At 39.8% G+C, this 17,869-nt stretch overlaps 1 protein-coding gene across 2 annotated transcripts in view; it reads right to left on the bottom strand.

The window, feature by feature from the left end:
* CNTNAP5 (contactin associated protein family member 5) overlaps positions 1-17,869 on the bottom strand; it is an 872,320-nt gene that overhangs the window by 116,053 nt on the left and 738,398 nt on the right. For both annotated transcript variants that reach the window (XM_031936548.1, XM_023225607.3), the window contains exon 19: positions 10,869-11,093. In XM_031936548.1, coding sequence (XP_031792408.1) covers positions 10,869-11,093 — 225 coding nt within the window. The remainder of the gene's footprint in view (positions 1-10,868; positions 11,094-17,869) is intronic.

Below are 17,869 nucleotides of genomic sequence, written 5' to 3'. Positions count from 1 at the left end.
GTTTCCTGTGTCTCTTGTATCACCCCTGTTTCTCCATTACCTTTGTTTATTTGTGTGCTTTCATTGTCATCTTTTGTCTTGGAGGGCTGGCGAAAGTACTGAATAGCCTTGGTTATTTGTTCACACTTATGACTGAGGCACTACAAATTGGACTGAAGGTCCCAAGTGCAGAAGCTACGCAGGTCAGTAGACGGGCTTTACCGTCTGGTGATCGTATGGGTAAACTATTTTTTTCAATGAGGGGACATTTCTATAATTCTGGTTATCACATGTTTTTCATGGGGCTGTTCAGTTCTTCCACGGTCAAGGACTCTTATCTCCTGTATAGAGAAAAAAAGTCTTACCATAAGAGCTCTGGGAACAGGGTCAAAAAATAGGACTGGGGATCCCATAGCCCAGTGTGCAGACTGGGCTTTATTTCCATATTTAGCCCAGTGTCTTCACCTTGCCCTCAGCTTTGGACAGTCTTTTGTTCAACTTCTGTACGCTACAGAATAAGCCTGGGATGGAAGTGAAAAGGAACTTGCCTATTAGCCTGAGCAGGGAGACTGTTCAGCAAACACTGGGGCAGAGGCAGCCTTCACCGTTCATCTGCTCTCCAGTTTCCCACACTGAGTTCACGTTTTTCACTCATACTAAATTATCTCCTGTTGTCTTTGTCTTTTCGATTTCCTACTTCTAAAAATTAAAAATTATTTAATTGCTTTGTCTTTTCTTTTTTTTTTAAAGACCAAGTCTTGCTCTGTCACCCAGGCTGGAGTGCCGTGGTACAATCTTGGTTCACTGCAATCTCCACCTCTCTGGTTCAAGTGATTATGCTGCCTCAGCCTTCTGAGTAGCTGGGACGGCAGGCATGTGCCACCATGCCCGACTAATTCTTGTATTTTTAGTACAGAGTTTCACCATGTTGGCCAGGCTGGTCTCGAACTCCTGACCTTGGCCTCCTGACGTGCTGAGATTACAAGCATGAGCCACCATGCCTGGCCTGCTTTATGTCATTTTGAAGGAGTTTAAGAAAGGAGAGATAATAAATTTGCACATTCATTCTCCATGTTTAAATGAGAACTTACATTTACTACATGGAATTTTTCTGACCAAAAAGTAAAAAATCCTGGGGAGCCCTATTCATACTTTAAAATCACTTGTTCCAAGAAAGTAGCACTCCCCTGTGTGCTATTCCACTATAGCATTTCAGTTGACAGGGGTTGTGGGATTTGGTTGGTGAGTCTCAGAGCTGGGGGCTCTTGCTGCATCCTGAAACTTGCGTTACAGAAATTCACACCAATAAAGGCGTGGTATTTTTTTCTTGACTTGTTAGTACTGTGTGCTTCCTTGTGCATCAAAGTGCAATTTGCTAAATATCAGGAGATACGTGGCAAGTTCCTTCATTGGCATTGTGTTTCTAAATCTTTCAGTGGTGTTTTAGCACTCCTGATATATTACCCCATTATTTCTGCCTGGCCACTCTCTTGAATGAAGATCTAGAAGCAAGACATCATGGTGGTGGGGTGCACAGGAAGTGAATGTGGCATTCCTAGGTGACAATACAACCTAGATGGGGGCTCAAGCAAGCACCCAGAAAATAATGGCAGGTTCCTTGAGAGAAGTACACACAGTACCATGAAAGGTCAGAGAACAGAGCAGAAGAGTTTACAAGTTAAAAAGTAAATATAATGGGCTTTAATTTCCAGCCCCACTGATCCCTCGCTGTGTATGTCTTCTTGGACAAGTCATTTAACCTTTCTAGGCCAAAATTTCCTTGTCTGTAAAACAGGGAAATACTAGTACTGACTCCATAGTCATTGTGTGAGAATGAGATGAATTATTGTATGCAGACTATGAAAATTATGCCTTGGCACCTACTCAGCACTTGACAGGTATTAGCTGCTAGGAAATATTTTCTAGCTGGAAGATCAAAGACGGTGGCCTATGCCTGGTGTTAGGAATTTGAACTGGATTCTTAAGGCTGGAAACTATCCCCCAACCTATCTTTCCACTGCAGCTTTAGAACAGGGCATCCGACTGCCAGAGCCCTCATTTCTTAACATCGAGAGGTCAAGCTACTTATTAAAATGGAGACATATCTTCAATAACTTTGAATTAGGAGAAATAATGATAATTCAAGGCCTCCTTGCTGGACAAAAGGTAATTAACTGCACAGAGAACCGAATAACCCTGAGCTCGGGCCTTTCATTGAATTTGTTTCACATCTCAAGAGGTAAGTATTTACAGGTCAAGTGCTCTAAGAAGAATAAAAACATGTCTTTTCTCTGAGAAAAGCTTTCTTCACACTGACTCCAACTATTTTCTTAATCCTTAAACCTCTAATTAGAGTTCCAGTCCAAAAGCTAAACATTCAATCTCCCATTTTCTCTATCCCTGGCTTACAAAAAAAAAAAAGTAAAATAAAGGTAGTTTAGTAACCAGCCTGTTCTTTGGTCTGTTTTGTAACAACTCTTCTTTGTATTTTTGCCACATCTTTCAAGTGAGTTTCTCCAAGCCCTTTACAGACAGGATCTCATTAATGCCCCGCCGCACTGCTGCGAGACCCTTGACCAACACGATGATCCCACATTTACAGATGAAGAACCAAGGCACTTTGTGCACTCCTTTTTTCTTTCTACAAACAATGAAGCATCATAAGGGCAAATACTAATTATTCTGATTCTCACAGTACAGCTGTAAGCAACCAGCCTTGCTGAAAAAACAAACAGTTGTTCATTTCTTGGAAAATGTCTCAAGAGTTGTTTAAACTGGGAAAGTACCAAGTGAGAAGACCTAGAGGCCCTGAGAACATAAAGCCACAGAACGCCAGCTCTTCAGAGACCCACTCCCCAAGCAACCCTGCCTCCCACACACACATCACAGGTGGCAGGACAGAATCTCAAAAAGAATATGATTAAGAACTCAATTAATGCAATGGATATTCAGGCCTATTTATACTAGAAGACTTTCAAAATGCACCAGGACAAGCTACCCCCTCTCCCTGATACGGCTCCATTGTCATCCTATAATACCTTCTCATGGATTCTACAGAGCATTTCCCCTCTTACTGTATATGTAACTTCTCCTCCTACTAGATTCAAAATACATTACATAAATCCAAGCATAATGAGAGGTGAACTACGTGCTAAGTTACTCTGCCTCACACTGACGTTACAAAGAGGAATTGTATATTAATCTTAACCCAAAGAATCTTTCTGAAGCCAACTACACCATATTTATTTTTCTACCATGAACACATAGAACAGCATCTAGCACATGGTAGGTATTATAGAATAAATGTTTGTGTCTCCACAAGATTCATACATTGAAGACTAATTCTAGTGTGGCTGTATTTGGAAAGGAGGTCTCTAAGGAAGTAATTCAGAGTAAATGAGGTCATAAGGGTGGGGCTCTGATCCAACAGGATTAGTGTCTTTATAAGAAGAGACACCAGCAAAGCCCTTCTGTCTCTCTCTCCCTTTCTCCTCACGCATGAGGGAAGACCATGTGAGCGCACAGGAAAAGGTGGCCAACACAGAGGCAGGGTCCTCACCAGATGCCAACACTGCCAGTACCTTGAACTTGGACTTCCAGTCACCAGAACCATTAGAAAACAAATTGTTGTTGCTTATGTCATTCCGTCTGTGGTATTTTGTTTTGGCAGCCCTGGTAAACCGAGACAATAGGTATTAAACAGATGTTTGTAGAGTTGATTGTATTTTGACATTTTTGTTGGCTTTATTTCCATACTAGCTCTTTGCTGAGGGTCTTAGAGGACTGACTTGGAAGCTGCTATTGTCTCTATTTTGATTTTCTTTGATGTTGGCACATGCTGCCCAGCTAGCTCCACAGCCAAAGTTGTTGGGGTTGAGGTGGGGAGTTTCCTTGTGTTTGACTATGTTGCCCCAGGTGTATTGTGCAAGGACTAGCCCCGCAGTAAGCAGAAATCTTTGTTAGTTAGTTCTACACATAACTCTGTTTCCTAGTTATTATAGCTCTCTCTGTCTACACACACACACACACACACACACACACACACACACACCTCTCTTTATTTTAGAAACATCAGAGAAGTTCCCTGAAGGTCTGTGTCGGGCGGCATTTGAGAAAGTCATTCTTGAAAAGGTTTTGTTTTCATGCTTGTGTATATTAAAATCTGTTTCCTATGCCTGGAGACAGCTGGTATTCAAGAGGACACCCTGTACCTTATCTTTCTCCTTCTTCAGGGTAATGTCCCATCCAGGCCCAAGTGTTCTGCCCCTAGGCACTGCACATTTTCATTTCCTCTTTGTATTAAATTTTAACCCCAAATGCCCTAAATCCTAGCCTTCACATTCATGCTCTGATAACCCCAGGATGCAGATCATTCATATTATTACTTATACCAATAAGTAAGTGTGTTTTATAGTTTACAGTCTGCACAGCATAGTTACTTGCATCATCTTATTTGACCTTTGTCCACTCAGTTGGCTACAACAAAATGTCATAGACTGAGTGAGTGACTCAGACAACACAATTTGTTTTCTCAAACTTCTGGAAGCTGGGAAATACAAACACAAGTGCTGGCTGACTCGGTCCCTGTTGAGGGCTCTCCTCTTGGCTTGTAGATGGTTGCCTTCTCAGTGTCCTCACATGGCATTCAAAGAGAGAGCGGGAGACAGAGTTCTCTAGTGTCTCCTGCTTTAAGGACACTAATCCTGTCAATTAGGGCTCCAATCTCATAATTTCATTTAGCCTAATTACCCTCTTACTCCAAATACAGCTACACTGAGGGTCAGGGCTTCAACACATGGATTTTGGTAAGGGGGAAGTTCACAGCTCAGTTCATAGCAATCTTCTTGGAACTTAGGAGCATACCACAAAATCAAGCATAAACAACAACAAAGAGAAGGGAAAAAAAGATGACCCAGATCCGGTATTACTCAGCATGCCACCGTTTCTCCAGTCAGGCCCAACCTTAGCACCCTAATCTAACCCTGTGGTAATGGCAGTGCCCTCTGTCCTGCCCTTATCATCCCTTGACCTTCACTAGGAGAAAGTAACGAGGAGGACTCTTTATCGCCCTCTAGAGATCACACTGTGTCATAATCGCATTACAGTGAAATGGATGATGAAAGTACAAGAGATTGTTGGAAAGCCCAGAAATGTAGGCAAAGAAACAACTAAAACAAAGTCTGGGAGATAGCAAAAGACTACTGGCAATTTTAAATTCAAACCCAGCCAAGTGTTGCTTGACACAAGCCCAGAGACTGAAGTGGTCAGGGCTTAGTAAGGCTGTCAAAATCATCCTTCCAAGGCTTGCTTTTCCCCTTCTGTTTATCAGGATTCTTTTGCTCTGAGGAAATCAAGCATATGCTGGTGTTAGGGAGGGGCTATCTGGAGGCAGCATTACACTTTGAAGGGCTTCCATAAGACAGCAGTAATGGCAGGGGTGTTCTAAGGTCGACTCAGCCCTGGCTAGCCACTGCAGAGTTTTGTGCTTTGAAAATGCTCCCTCTCTGGCTTCCTTCTTATTCTTGCCTCCCTTGGATAGTGTGTTCAAAATATAAAGTGTCGCAGTTCATCATTATTCCCTCCAAGGTGTGTGCAATCGCAAATGCAGACAGTGCATCTTATGAATGCATATGCTTTAAAAAAAAGATTGATAAAAAGAAATCCTGAAGCAAAGTCAGACAAACCATTTGGTGCTGGAGGGCAGCTGCACAGCCGCCCCAGCAGGTGACCTGGGAACCTTATCTGGATTGTGTACCCGAAGAATTTGACCATGGATGGATGGCCCTAGAGTTAGTGCATATTCTGAATTTGACGTTGCATTTCTATCAGCAAAGAAGATGATGGAAGAATAGAAACAGAAATTGATAATGACGCATATATAGATTTCAACTGTAATGTGAATAAAATGGAGAAAATGAGGAAAAATCAAATAAATATCTTTACTTTTGTGAAAAACATAATGTCTGCTGGAGAACACTAGTTTATCTTTCATGACCAACTCAAGCGTCACCCTCTCTAGGAAGCCTTTTCTGACCTTCTCTCCCAGAGATAATTGATCATCTTTAACTCACTCTACCTAGAAGAGTTTCTGTCCCATAACTAGATTTCTTTTTTTTTTTTTTGAGACGGAGTCTCACTCTGTCACCCAGGCTGGAGTGCGGTGGCACCACCTCGGCTCACTGCAAGCTCCGCCTCCCTGGTTCCTGCCATTCTCCTGCCTCAGCCTCCCGAGTAGCTGGGACTACAGGCGCCGCCACCACGCCCGGCTAGTTTTTGTATTTTTTAGTAGAGACGGGGTTTCACCATGTTAGCCAAGATGGTCTCGATCTCCTGACCTCGTGATCCGCCCGCCTCGGCCTCCCAAAGTGCTGGGATTACAGGCTTGAACCACCGCGCCCGGCCAACTAGACTTCTTAAAGCCAGGGAAGGGACTTTTCTGTCTGTCTTTGTCTTTGTCTCTCCAGTACATGAGCTAGTGTGTGCCACTTGGTAGGTGTTCCATGAATATTTTCTGAGTTGCAGATTTGAAAGAAAAATCCCCACTAGTGTGGAGAAGGCAAAACCATCACTCAATACAATTCTGTGAAGGTCCTGGGTATCTTTAGAATCAGCTCATCTCCCTTTCTGGACCCTTTTCCTCTCTTCAAGACCCCTTCTCCTCCAACTGTCCAGACTCAGAGAAGTTTTCTGTGGCCAAAGCCTCAGGTTATGGAACTAAAACCGCCTTCTCTTTCCTAACAACTCTGACCTCAAAATGTCTCTCTTTCTGTCTCTGTTCTTCCATTACATAAATTAAACTTATTCCTTTTTATTTAGGAATAAGTACCTGTTTTCCGTTGAAAACACAGCAGCAGTTTAACCTGAATGAGTCTCTAGTTGGAGAAATTTCAAGAATAATGATAAAGGGCAAAGAAGAATTCCAACCCTGGAAAATCAAACCCCTGCCAGGGAGAGACTTATAACCATGGCTTTGAATCACATTGATCTTCTTTCCTCTGGCCTGTTCAACTATATTAAATAAATTTGCAAGCTGAGAATTGTGTGCAGTGTTTATGCAACTCATCCACCTTACTCCACCTGCTGACTTCTTAACCCAGAGTGCTGAAATTAGAGCCATTGTGTACAACCTGGAGGTGGATACTCGATTTTTTTTGGAGAAAGCAAAATGGGCTCCCTATAAGAGTGGCCCTCTGATCATAATTTCCACCAGATTCCCAAGGCTATCTTCAGTCACAAAGGCTAAGACAACTGGACTAACAGAAGACTCTTCACTCTTCTCAGGGAGGTTTGAATCAATGTTACCATGAAAGCTCTCGCAGATAATAAATAACCTTCCCCTGTAAACCCCGTGGTTTTCTGATTTTTTCGCAATCTCTAATAATCTTTAACTCTCAATAGTATTTTCGCAGGTATATTTTTTCATGACAGTGTATCAAAGTCACATTAAAATATTCCCAGTTCTTTATAATGCAATGCCCACCCCCAGGATTCTCTGGTAATTGGGTCAATGGCCTAATAGAACAAACATACTGGGAACAAGCTGTAAGAATATCGATTCTTTATTCCTCAAAGCAACATTTCAAAGTCTGCAAATGAAGCCTCAACAGAAAGAAATATTAATGTAAGACTACACAAGAAGGGAATAAAGAATCACAAAATCTAAGACTTGGGAAGAAACTCAGATGTTATTATTTTTTCCTCTCATCCACTCCTGTGATGACTTTTATGGTTTCTCCAACAAATAGTCATGCATTTTCATTTGAGGACCTTCAGCGGCAAAGAATTCACTACCACTGAAGGTATTTTATTCTACTGTTATAATCCCGGAATTTCTAGAAGATTCATCTCAAAATTTAGTCAAAATCTCCCTTCTAGTTAGATTGCTTTAGAAATCTGGGTAACACGATTGCCTCCTCTATCTAGATTGCCTTTCAAAAAGTTAAAGGCAGATTTTTTAGTCTGTCATTCCTTATCGCCTGTAGACAGCATGTAGTCCTGCTTTTCTTTGCTTATCTTCACAGTTCCTGATACTGTGCAGTTTGACTAGTAATTACCCAGAGAGTTAATGAAAAAATGAATGATTGAGCACATATCTTAGTTGTATCTCTGCAGTATAAGGAGATGGCAAAAGATGCCCAGGATTCTAAATAGGGCATCTTTCCCACAACCTACTGCTGTGGGTTCCCTGGAGCAAGGTGTGGTGGGGGTGTTCTGAGCCGGAGTGGGGAAGGGGGACACTCTATTAATAACAATGTCCTGGACATCCATCTCCCATGAGTTAGCCTGAGCTAACTAAAATATATAAAACCTAAAATATAAAACCCTGACCACTTTGGGCACACGCTCTCAGGACCTCCTGAGGACTGTGTCACAGACCATGGTCACTCATATTTGGCTCAGCACTCATACCTGAACTTTCACACATGCCCTGAGACCTAAGCTTAAACAATCATACAAACAAGGCACAAGTACCTTCTTGATTCTTGCATGTAGCCAGGATTTTAAAACATGCAGATGCCTGTGGGATCAGGCAGCTTTTAATAGAGTAAGACTTCAGGATATAAGAAGATAGGGGCAGGGAAGAATTCAACTCAATTAAATAGATTCACATTATTTAAAACATTGTGCATTTTAAAAACACTCTTTGTTTAGCCCTGGTGGTTAAGAACACAGATTATGCCACGAGACTGAAGAAGGGAGGGTGAATCCAGCTCTGCTTCTTACTTGCTGTGAGATTTTGAAGTGCCTCAGTTTCTACAACAATAAATCAATCAAAAAGGGTTGTGATGAGAAGTAAATGTTGTGTGGATTAATTGGAATACTGCTCAGTACAGAGTCATATGTGTGTGTGCAGTTTGATACAATTATATTCATTATTCACTGTCTGTCTTCATGGCAGCTGTATGTCCCTAGGCATGGCCTGACAGGTACAATTGTGCCTATGGAACTATACCCAAAAGATGCTTTGGAAAAAGTCTTGCATTGGTTGTAACCAACCATCTTACTATGGTCCAATGACATCATTAGAAGATGATATTATTTAGAATGAAGGCTGCTGGCTAACTATTGGGAAACCTGGATTCTGGTCCACACTGTGCCACAGATTACCTCGTTGGCACGTCCACCTGCTGAACTTCTGCATGCCTCAGTGTCCTCCGTCAGCTTTATCACCCTCACAAAGCCCTGATGGGCAGAGTCTAAGACCTGCTGTGTTGACAGAATGGTCCTAATCATAATCACATAAAGGGCTATTGATAAACAGATCTAATTACTCATAGTGTTTACCCATCTCTCTTGTGGGTTCCAGATGGGCTTGGAATGAGCCATTGTCATCCTAGTCTCTATTTCTCTCTATTTTCCTTCCCTTCTATTTTTCTCTTAGAAAGAAGGACACCTGTTACATCATGTGGTCCATCGTCATTATTATTTCACTTCAGGCCTGATTCAGCATTCGATCATTTCTTTATGCCCGCACATTATTCATGGCTTTTGATGTTGTAAATAGCTGGAAAGCAAGATGAATCAAAGTGGAAAAAACCCAAGAAAAAATAAAGCAAGATAATCATTGAGAGTTTTCTCCTAAGGCCTGGAGAGGACTCTGTGTATGGGAAACACTCCGGGCTTCCTTTCTGCTAAGTCCCACCACTGTCCATGCAGAAACTCAGTGGCACAGCTTGGGCATAATCTGCCAAGCCCTAGCCCCATCTCATGACAACAGCAGATGACAAGGGGAAGGAAGTTGTATTCTTGATCACAGTACAGTGTTTTTTGAAATCATACTATTGTATGTTCTACCCCATAAGGTTTTCATCTAATAGTATTCCTGCCATGACTGTATCGAGAATAGTCATCCTTGCAGAGTGGAATTAAGCAGTATCAGAAGAAAATCTTAACTCATAGTAGCCATCCTAACTGCTGTCATTCACCATTCCTTGCATGAAGTGTATTCCATCTTGCTTATCACTCTCAACTTCTCATCTGTCATTTTGTCCAAATTATTTTCAAAATCTGATTCTCACCTAGTACTTAAATTAATAACGGATAATTTAGGCACTAGAACCTATTAGATACCATGCAAATTGAAAAATGATCTCTTCCTCAGATACTATGCTATTGAGCTTATCACTAGTTTTGAAGTTTAAATAATAAATAAAAAATTTTAAAAATTAATCGTTTATTTAGCATTCGGAAAAAATGCCTTGTATTTTTTGTGAATTTTGTATCAAGTTGGAGTAATTACAAAAAGAAAGGAAGTGATAACATTTTGATTTATAAAACAATAGTATTATAGTTTTGTCAAATAAAATGCCCCAAATTTTTCTGTTTCAAAATAACAAATGCCACAGTTTGTCATTATCTTAAAAAAAAAGCCTGAAAAAAAGAAATCTGATTCTCAGAAGCAAGCCAGCTATTCCCCAAGGTTATGACTTATATACTAACTACTTCTCTGTGAGACCTGGACAATCACCTTCTATTAATACAGCCTGCAAGTATGCTCATTGTTATAACAGCTCTCAGTAAAAAAGACTGCAGCATAGATGACAAAATATATGTCGCAAGTGTCCTTCTGAAATTCAGATATGCTTATGATCTTCTCCTTTGCACTTAATGGATTCCAGCACAGAATAAATAATAAAGAATTACTGCGATCCAGCTGAGACAAATTAAAGTCAATGCATTTGAGACTTCAGCAGTGAATTGACACTGGCCCTGAATACCAACTGCAACTCATGAAGGTAAAGTATAATCAAGGATTTGGCTGGAAGTCTGGAAATAAGCTTCCCAGGTGGGACCAACTTGAGGTTGAAATTATGCAGAGTTCTGGAGGGCACACACCGTCCCTCCAGCCTAGGCTGAGACTCTGCTGAGCATCATGCCATCACACTCACCATTCTTGCAGAGCAGAACAGCCAGGAAGTCCTGAGAAGAAGAATTGATAAAGAGCAAAAGACTGGGTGTCTGGGCTGTCACAAAGCTAAATGCGATGTTTTCCTTGGATGGAGCTGAATCTGTGTAAATAGCTGAGGAGGAGAGGCTTATATTCTTGGTCACAGGATAGGGTTCTTGAAACATGTAAGTAACCGACGTGCCAGCCTCAAAAACAGCAGAAACCTCTGCAAAATATAAGAGGGGAAAGCACACATTGAAATATTTAGGTCCATTGCTCATGCTAGCCATAACTGCTTTCTCTTGTTTCCTATGCACTGGGTACTGTGTGAGGAGTATTACGTGCATCAGACAACATGTTCCCCACAATAATTTTGAAGCGGCAGAAGTCACTGTCCTTATTTACAAATGAAAAACTTAACGCTCTCATAGGTAACAAACCTTGAACACGGTTGCATAACCAGAAAAGAAAGCTCAGGTTTGCCTCCTGTGGTTTAATTCCAGCTCTACATACATCTGCAAAATAATGACCGTGTGCCAGGCTAATTTCCTGAGAAGCAAAGATAACATGTCCCTGCCTCCAGGATAGTGCATGGAGAAATCTACTGGCACCATCTTACTCCCAAAACTGAGAACTTGACAGTTTTGGTTTGTGTTCTTCTTCTGGTATCTCAGGGACATTGTGGATGGTCTCTAAATACAGAGCAAGACATTGGGCTGAGCAGCAGTAATTCTCTACGATGTTGGGTAAAGCATGAAGAACAATGAAAACAGCAAAGAATAAATTTATGGACAAAGTAGAAAAGGCATAGGTATCCAACTCTTAAACTCACTTTTTTAGATGTGTAGGCATTGGTACTCATTTCCAAAATATAGCCAAGACTTGGGTAAATAGGCTTTCCTATGGGAAACAGTCCCTCTAGCATAACACACTGAATGGAGATCTGCCACCACCAGGAAGAAATATCGGATCTAGAAACTGATAAAATTCATTTAGCGGGATCTGTAAGTCACCCAACCTCTTTGAAGGATGCTCTAGCACGCCAACTGTTACCATGTTAGTGTAGTGGAACTAGCACTGAGCGAGTCAGCACTGGATCTGGAGTCTCACTTGATTTCATGCCGACCATGTGGTCCCAGGCAAGATAATGAACTCTATGGAGAATGTTTTCTTATCTGGCGAATGGGAATCCTAACACCTACCTCATCAGTATTTCTCTGATGTATGCATGTGAGCTGATGTATGTAAAGCACTTAAGAGAGTTGCCCAGTACTGTTTGAATGTACGGAGTGTTAGAAGAGAATTTCACCTGAAGTCACCCCAATAGACTTTATACGATATATTCATTTATTAACTGCTCATCTATCCAAATGCTGAGATGCTCTCCTTAGATCAAGGCTGCTCTTGAGCTCACTTTACATTTTATCTCTATACAGTAACAGAGTATGTGGGGAAGGCTCTTTCACAGGGCAGCACATCTTAGATCAGGCAGTAAACCTCTGCCATAAAAACTGCACAGTAAACATCAACCCATATTGGCACGATTAATTTTCTTTTGTCCTAAATGCCATATGGAATGTTCTGAATTCCCCATGAAAGTCTCTGATTGAGTTGGTGGCACCTAGAATATAATGATACCTGGCTTTTGCTTCCTAATTCTATTGCAAATGTGTTCCACCTTGTGAAAATTCTATAACAGTCTGTTACAGTGCCAAAAAATTAAAGTTGCATATTTATGCATATTGCCTAGCAGATTGGGAATACTAGTTCATTTATACTAAAGGTTCAGTGAAAGCATTTTGCATTTATCATACAGGTTACAACCTTGCTATTCCTGATTATAAAAATACGCAGCAGACATCTGTGACAGTGAGAATTCTGGTTATCATCAGCTTGATTCAAGAATTTTTCTTGAGTAAATTTTCTCAGGGATATTTGGTCTGCATTTTGAGCTACGGCCTCTTAGTTAACAAAATAAATGACTCTTATTTGATATTTGTGTGTCTGCTTAAACAGAAGTAAAATTCAGAGCATTCCGTTAGGAATAACATAAATATAGATATAGGCATATACAGGATATTACTTTTTTCTTTATATTTAAGACAATAAATTAAAAATGAAAAGCATTTTGTAATTAGGGATGTCAGACCAAATTTCTGTTGTCACTCTTCCTCCAGCCCCAGTTCTAATTATTTTTAATATTTAAATATTGTCTGTTTTATCATAAAGCTAAATTCAGCAATACACCTGGACTCTATTATTCTTTCAGTTTCTTATACTTTATAATTTAAGAGTGTAAGCTTTTGATCAGATGAATTGAGTTAGCTGAACATTTAAACCCACTGGCCATAAAGGATAAAGACACTTAACTTGAAAGTGATTTCAAATGACCACAATGCTTCTCCAAGGCCACATAACCACTATCAACAACACCCCTTGAGCACCCACTTGGTGGAAGAACCTATGCTAACTAGGTTCTGAGATGGTAAGACACACATTTAAAAAAAACTAACATCTGGGGAGGGTGTGGTGGCTCATGCCTGTAATCCCAGCACATTGGGAGGCCGTGGTTGGATCACCTGAGGTCAGGAGTTCGAGGTCAGCATGACCAACACGGCAAAACCCCGTCTCTACTAAAAATACAAAAATTAGCTGGGTGTGGTGGCAGGCTCTTGTAATCCCAGCTACTAGAGAGGCCAAGACAGGAGAATTGCTTGAACCCAAGAGGCGGAGATTGCAGTGAGCTGAGATTGCTCCACTGCACTCCAGCCTGGGTGACAGAGTGAGACTCTGTCAAACAAAACAACAAACCAAACCAAAACGAAACAAAACAAAAATACCAGTGGACCAATGGAAATTAACCTTGGGCTTGATGTGTTAGTGACAGAGACAATGTTTTCCAGAGCTGGATGTCTCTGAGAGAAGAGCCTCCTGAGACCTGCAAGGGGATCTCCATATCGACAGGGCATTGATGGGTGACATGAACTAGGAGGAGCTGGAAATGGGACGGTACTGGAGGGTGCGTCTCTGAGCTTCCATGGGGCCTGTAGATTTGGAGGTAGAACCTGAATCTATCCACGTCCTGCAATCACAGAATCCCACCCAACTACAGATTACTCAAATATAAATCAAGAGGAATTCAGTTTTGGGGTGGGTGAAAGGATTGGAAGAAAGTATGTAAAAGCACAGCACATAGTAGGAACTCAATGAACAGTAGCCGGTTGTAATAATAGTAGTATAATGAGATTTGGAATTAGAACAAACAGAAAGACCAGTCCTGGCTAATGAATAGTCTAGAAATTACCCAGAAATCATCCAAGCTGTAATTAATTTAGATAAAATCAAACAAACTGAATAAAAATAAAACAATTGGAAATTTCAACACTGAGGAATTATTTCAAAAATTATTATAATTTTCTTATGATAATGATCCTGTAGTTATGTGTTTATCACGAGTGCTTATCTTTTAGCAATACATGATGTAATATTTATAGATGAAATAGTATTATATCTGGGATTTTTTTCAAAATAATAAAGGGGGAGGATAGGAGGTGAGTGTGTCGATGAAATAAAAATGATCATGTGTTTGTAACTGTTGAAGTTAGATAACCAGTGAATGGCAGTTCTTAAATTCTTCCCTGTCCTACAGCATATGTTTGCCATTTTTCCATAATAAAAAGTTAATAAATGGTATAAGTTGAAAGGAATATAAGTATTAAATGATTTCTGGACAGATTTTTGGCAATATGTAAAGAGTACCCAAATGTACATACTTTTATTTTTTCACTGAAATTCTGTTATTAAGAAAATAATCAATATATGTGTTTATCATAGCATTATTTACACACAAAATTTTACATAATGAAAAATTTCAATCAATAAGAAGAGCCAGCATTTAGTGAGACTTTACATGCCGTGGGCATGTGCTTTGTGGAGTGCTCATTGAATGTTAAACCCGACTCCCTGTGAAAGAGTTCTGCACTTGCCACATCTCATAGATGAGGAAACCAAGGAATCTTGACATTAAGGTACACAACCAGTGTCACACAACGTGGACTGTAGACAAACCAGAACCTGAACTTGGGCAGGGGTGGTGCCAGAGCTCCACGATTTCTCTGTGAGCGGTAATGCTCTTGTAAAAGGGTGGACAAGAAAAGGCAGTAGCACCAGATGGAACATATTGCAGTCATTAAGACGAATGCTTACATATACTGATGACTTACATAGAAATGCTTTTGAAAGGAAATACAGAAAATCCAGAATATAAAATGTAATGGACAAAATTATCTTAGTTATATTAAGTGCAACGGGAAAAAAACTAGAAGGAAGTACAAGTTCCCTATTAATGATTATTTCTGAGTATTAGATTGGGTTTTAACTTTTCTAGATTTCTAAATAAATTTTCAAACACATTTTATAAATAATTATCTTACGTTTTAATTAGGAAGAAAAACATTTAAATTAAAACACTATGCCAGTCATATCCAGGTTCTTTATTAATGGTGTGTGTGTAGGGGGGTTAAGAGAGCTAACGACAAACACACATCAACAAACGGTGCTGAGACAAGGATATATCCAAATGCAAAAAACTAAAGCTGGACCCTCTACCTCACAACAAATACGAAAATTCACTCATAATGCATCAAAGACCTAACTGTGAGAGGCAAAACGATAAAACTCTTAGGAGAAACCAGAGGTATAAATCTTCATGATCTTGGATTAAGTAAGGGTTCCTTGGCTATGTTCCTAAATATATAAGCAAAAAAGATAGGAGACTAGGGAAAATGAATTTGATCAGAATTTAAAACTTTAGTGTTTCAAAAGATACTATGAAGAAGACAAAATACAACCCATAGAACTGGAGAAAACATTTGCAAATTATACATCTCATAAGGGAATTATATTCCAAACATACAACAACATACACTCTTTATAATTTAAGAGTGTAAGCTTTTGATCAGATGAATTGAGTTAGCTGAACATTTAAACCCACTGGCCATAAAGGATAAAGACACTTAACTTGAAAGTTACAACTGACTAGTAAAAAGAAGAAAAAAGTTAAAATATATAAAAGATGTTAGACATTTCTCCAAAAAATGTATGTATACAAATGGACAATAAGCGCAGGAAAAGATATCCAATATCATTAGTCATTAGGGAATGCAAGTCAAAACAGCAATGCAATAGCATTTCATATTCATTAGGATGTCTATTATCAAAAAGTTAGACAGTAAAAAGTGTTGGCAAGAAGGTGAAGAAATTGGAGCCCTCATTCACTGCCAGTGAGAATGCAAAATGGAGCAGCTGCTCTGAAAAAGTTTGGCAGTTCCTCAAAAAGATTAAACCTATAGTTACCGTATGACACAACAATCTCACTTCTAGGTATATATCCAAGAGGATAGACAATATGTGTCTGCACAAAAATGTATACCTATTTATAGCAGTGTTATGTATAATAGCCAAATAAATGAAACCATCCCAACATTCATTAACTGATCAATAGATGAACGGATAAACAAACTGTGGTACTTACACACTATGGAACACTCTTTGGCAATTAAAAATGAATAAAGTAATTATGAATGTTATAACATGGATGAACTGGGAGAATAGTATGTGAAGTAAAAGAAATCAGACACAAAAAGATCACATACTATATGGTTCTATTTATATGAAAGGCTCAGGATGGGCAAATCTACAGGAAAAGAAAGTAGATTAGTAGTTTCCAGGGATGCGGGAAGCGGTAACTGGGGAGTGACTGCTAATGATATGGAATTTCTTTTTGAGATGATGAAAATATTCTGAAACTGATGAGTTTGATGGTTATACAACTGTGTGACTATCCTAAACATCACTGAATTATACACCTGAAAAGGGTGGGTTTTATGATATATAAATTACATCTCAATAATGGAAAGAGAGAGAAAAAATACACAAAACAAAAGCTGCATATTTGAAGCAATGGAATCCTATTACCATGTTCACATATAGAACGAAATTAGGGTCACAAAGAGAAAAAATGAACCGAAGGCAAGCTAGATGGACCTCCTGACATTTAGCAAGTTAGTACACCTTTATGAACCCCTAATAAGTCAAATTTAGATTTTAATACCTGCTCTATTTGTTTGGATGAGGAATATATGTTGCAGTTAATTACTAGTTTATTTTTTATGATGATTCCTTCTTCGTACCATTATGAGAAACGGAAAAATGGCCAATGAAACATAGTTCTGACCTAGGAATTGATCATGAAAAAAAAGTCCCTAATTCTATCCAAGATATATTCAGTATTTACACACCATCTCCTTGAAATATACAGTGCCATAGTAAGTAGCATGGAAGGCTGCACCAATCACCCAATAGACCACCCTCTGTTCAGAACCATCTTGTAGCCTATGGCTCCCCGTTTCAGTTCCAGCCGCATTTCCCAGAGGTAGTTGGCAGGGCTCAAAGGTGTAACTGAAAAGGCCATCTTACATACATTGTGAGGACTAAATATAGAGGGAATCATTTTCTTAGAAATATCAGAAAGAACGAACAGTTTGGAAATAGTACACTACAATGCACATGGAAAGGCTAGGCACACATTTGCCTGTGTAACTTGCAGATCATAATAAAAGTGGGAGGGAGCACAGAGATGTTGCAGCACATGCAGGGAAAAGATCCAGGGTGGAGGACGGAAGAAAATTAATAGGAATGGTTTTGGAGAAAGGAGACAACAACCACAAAACAGAAATTAGGCAAATTTAGAACAATATGATCCAAAAGATCTTTGAATAATGTCCCCAGAGAAATGCAGAGAGGTCTCCTGTTCATATTCTTCCAAACAAAAGTCTTGGGTAGAGATGCTGAGAAGAACGCTTGTGCGTTTCAGTGCCTGGGTCTCATGGCATTTATTGTTTGTGCTGCTCGTAGCGTGTGGGATGGCTTTAAGAGGAGCAGTCACACTTCTCAGGGGAAGTTGTTCAGACACCTCCCCCAGTGTGAATACCTAACAGCACT

The sequence above is a fragment of the Piliocolobus tephrosceles genome, chromosome 11, assembly GCF_002776525.5.
Source record: "Piliocolobus tephrosceles isolate RC106 chromosome 11, ASM277652v3, whole genome shotgun sequence".
Lineage (NCBI taxonomy): Eukaryota > Metazoa > Chordata > Mammalia > Primates > Cercopithecidae > Piliocolobus > Piliocolobus tephrosceles.
This window is presented reverse-complemented; position numbering and strand designations above follow the sequence as displayed.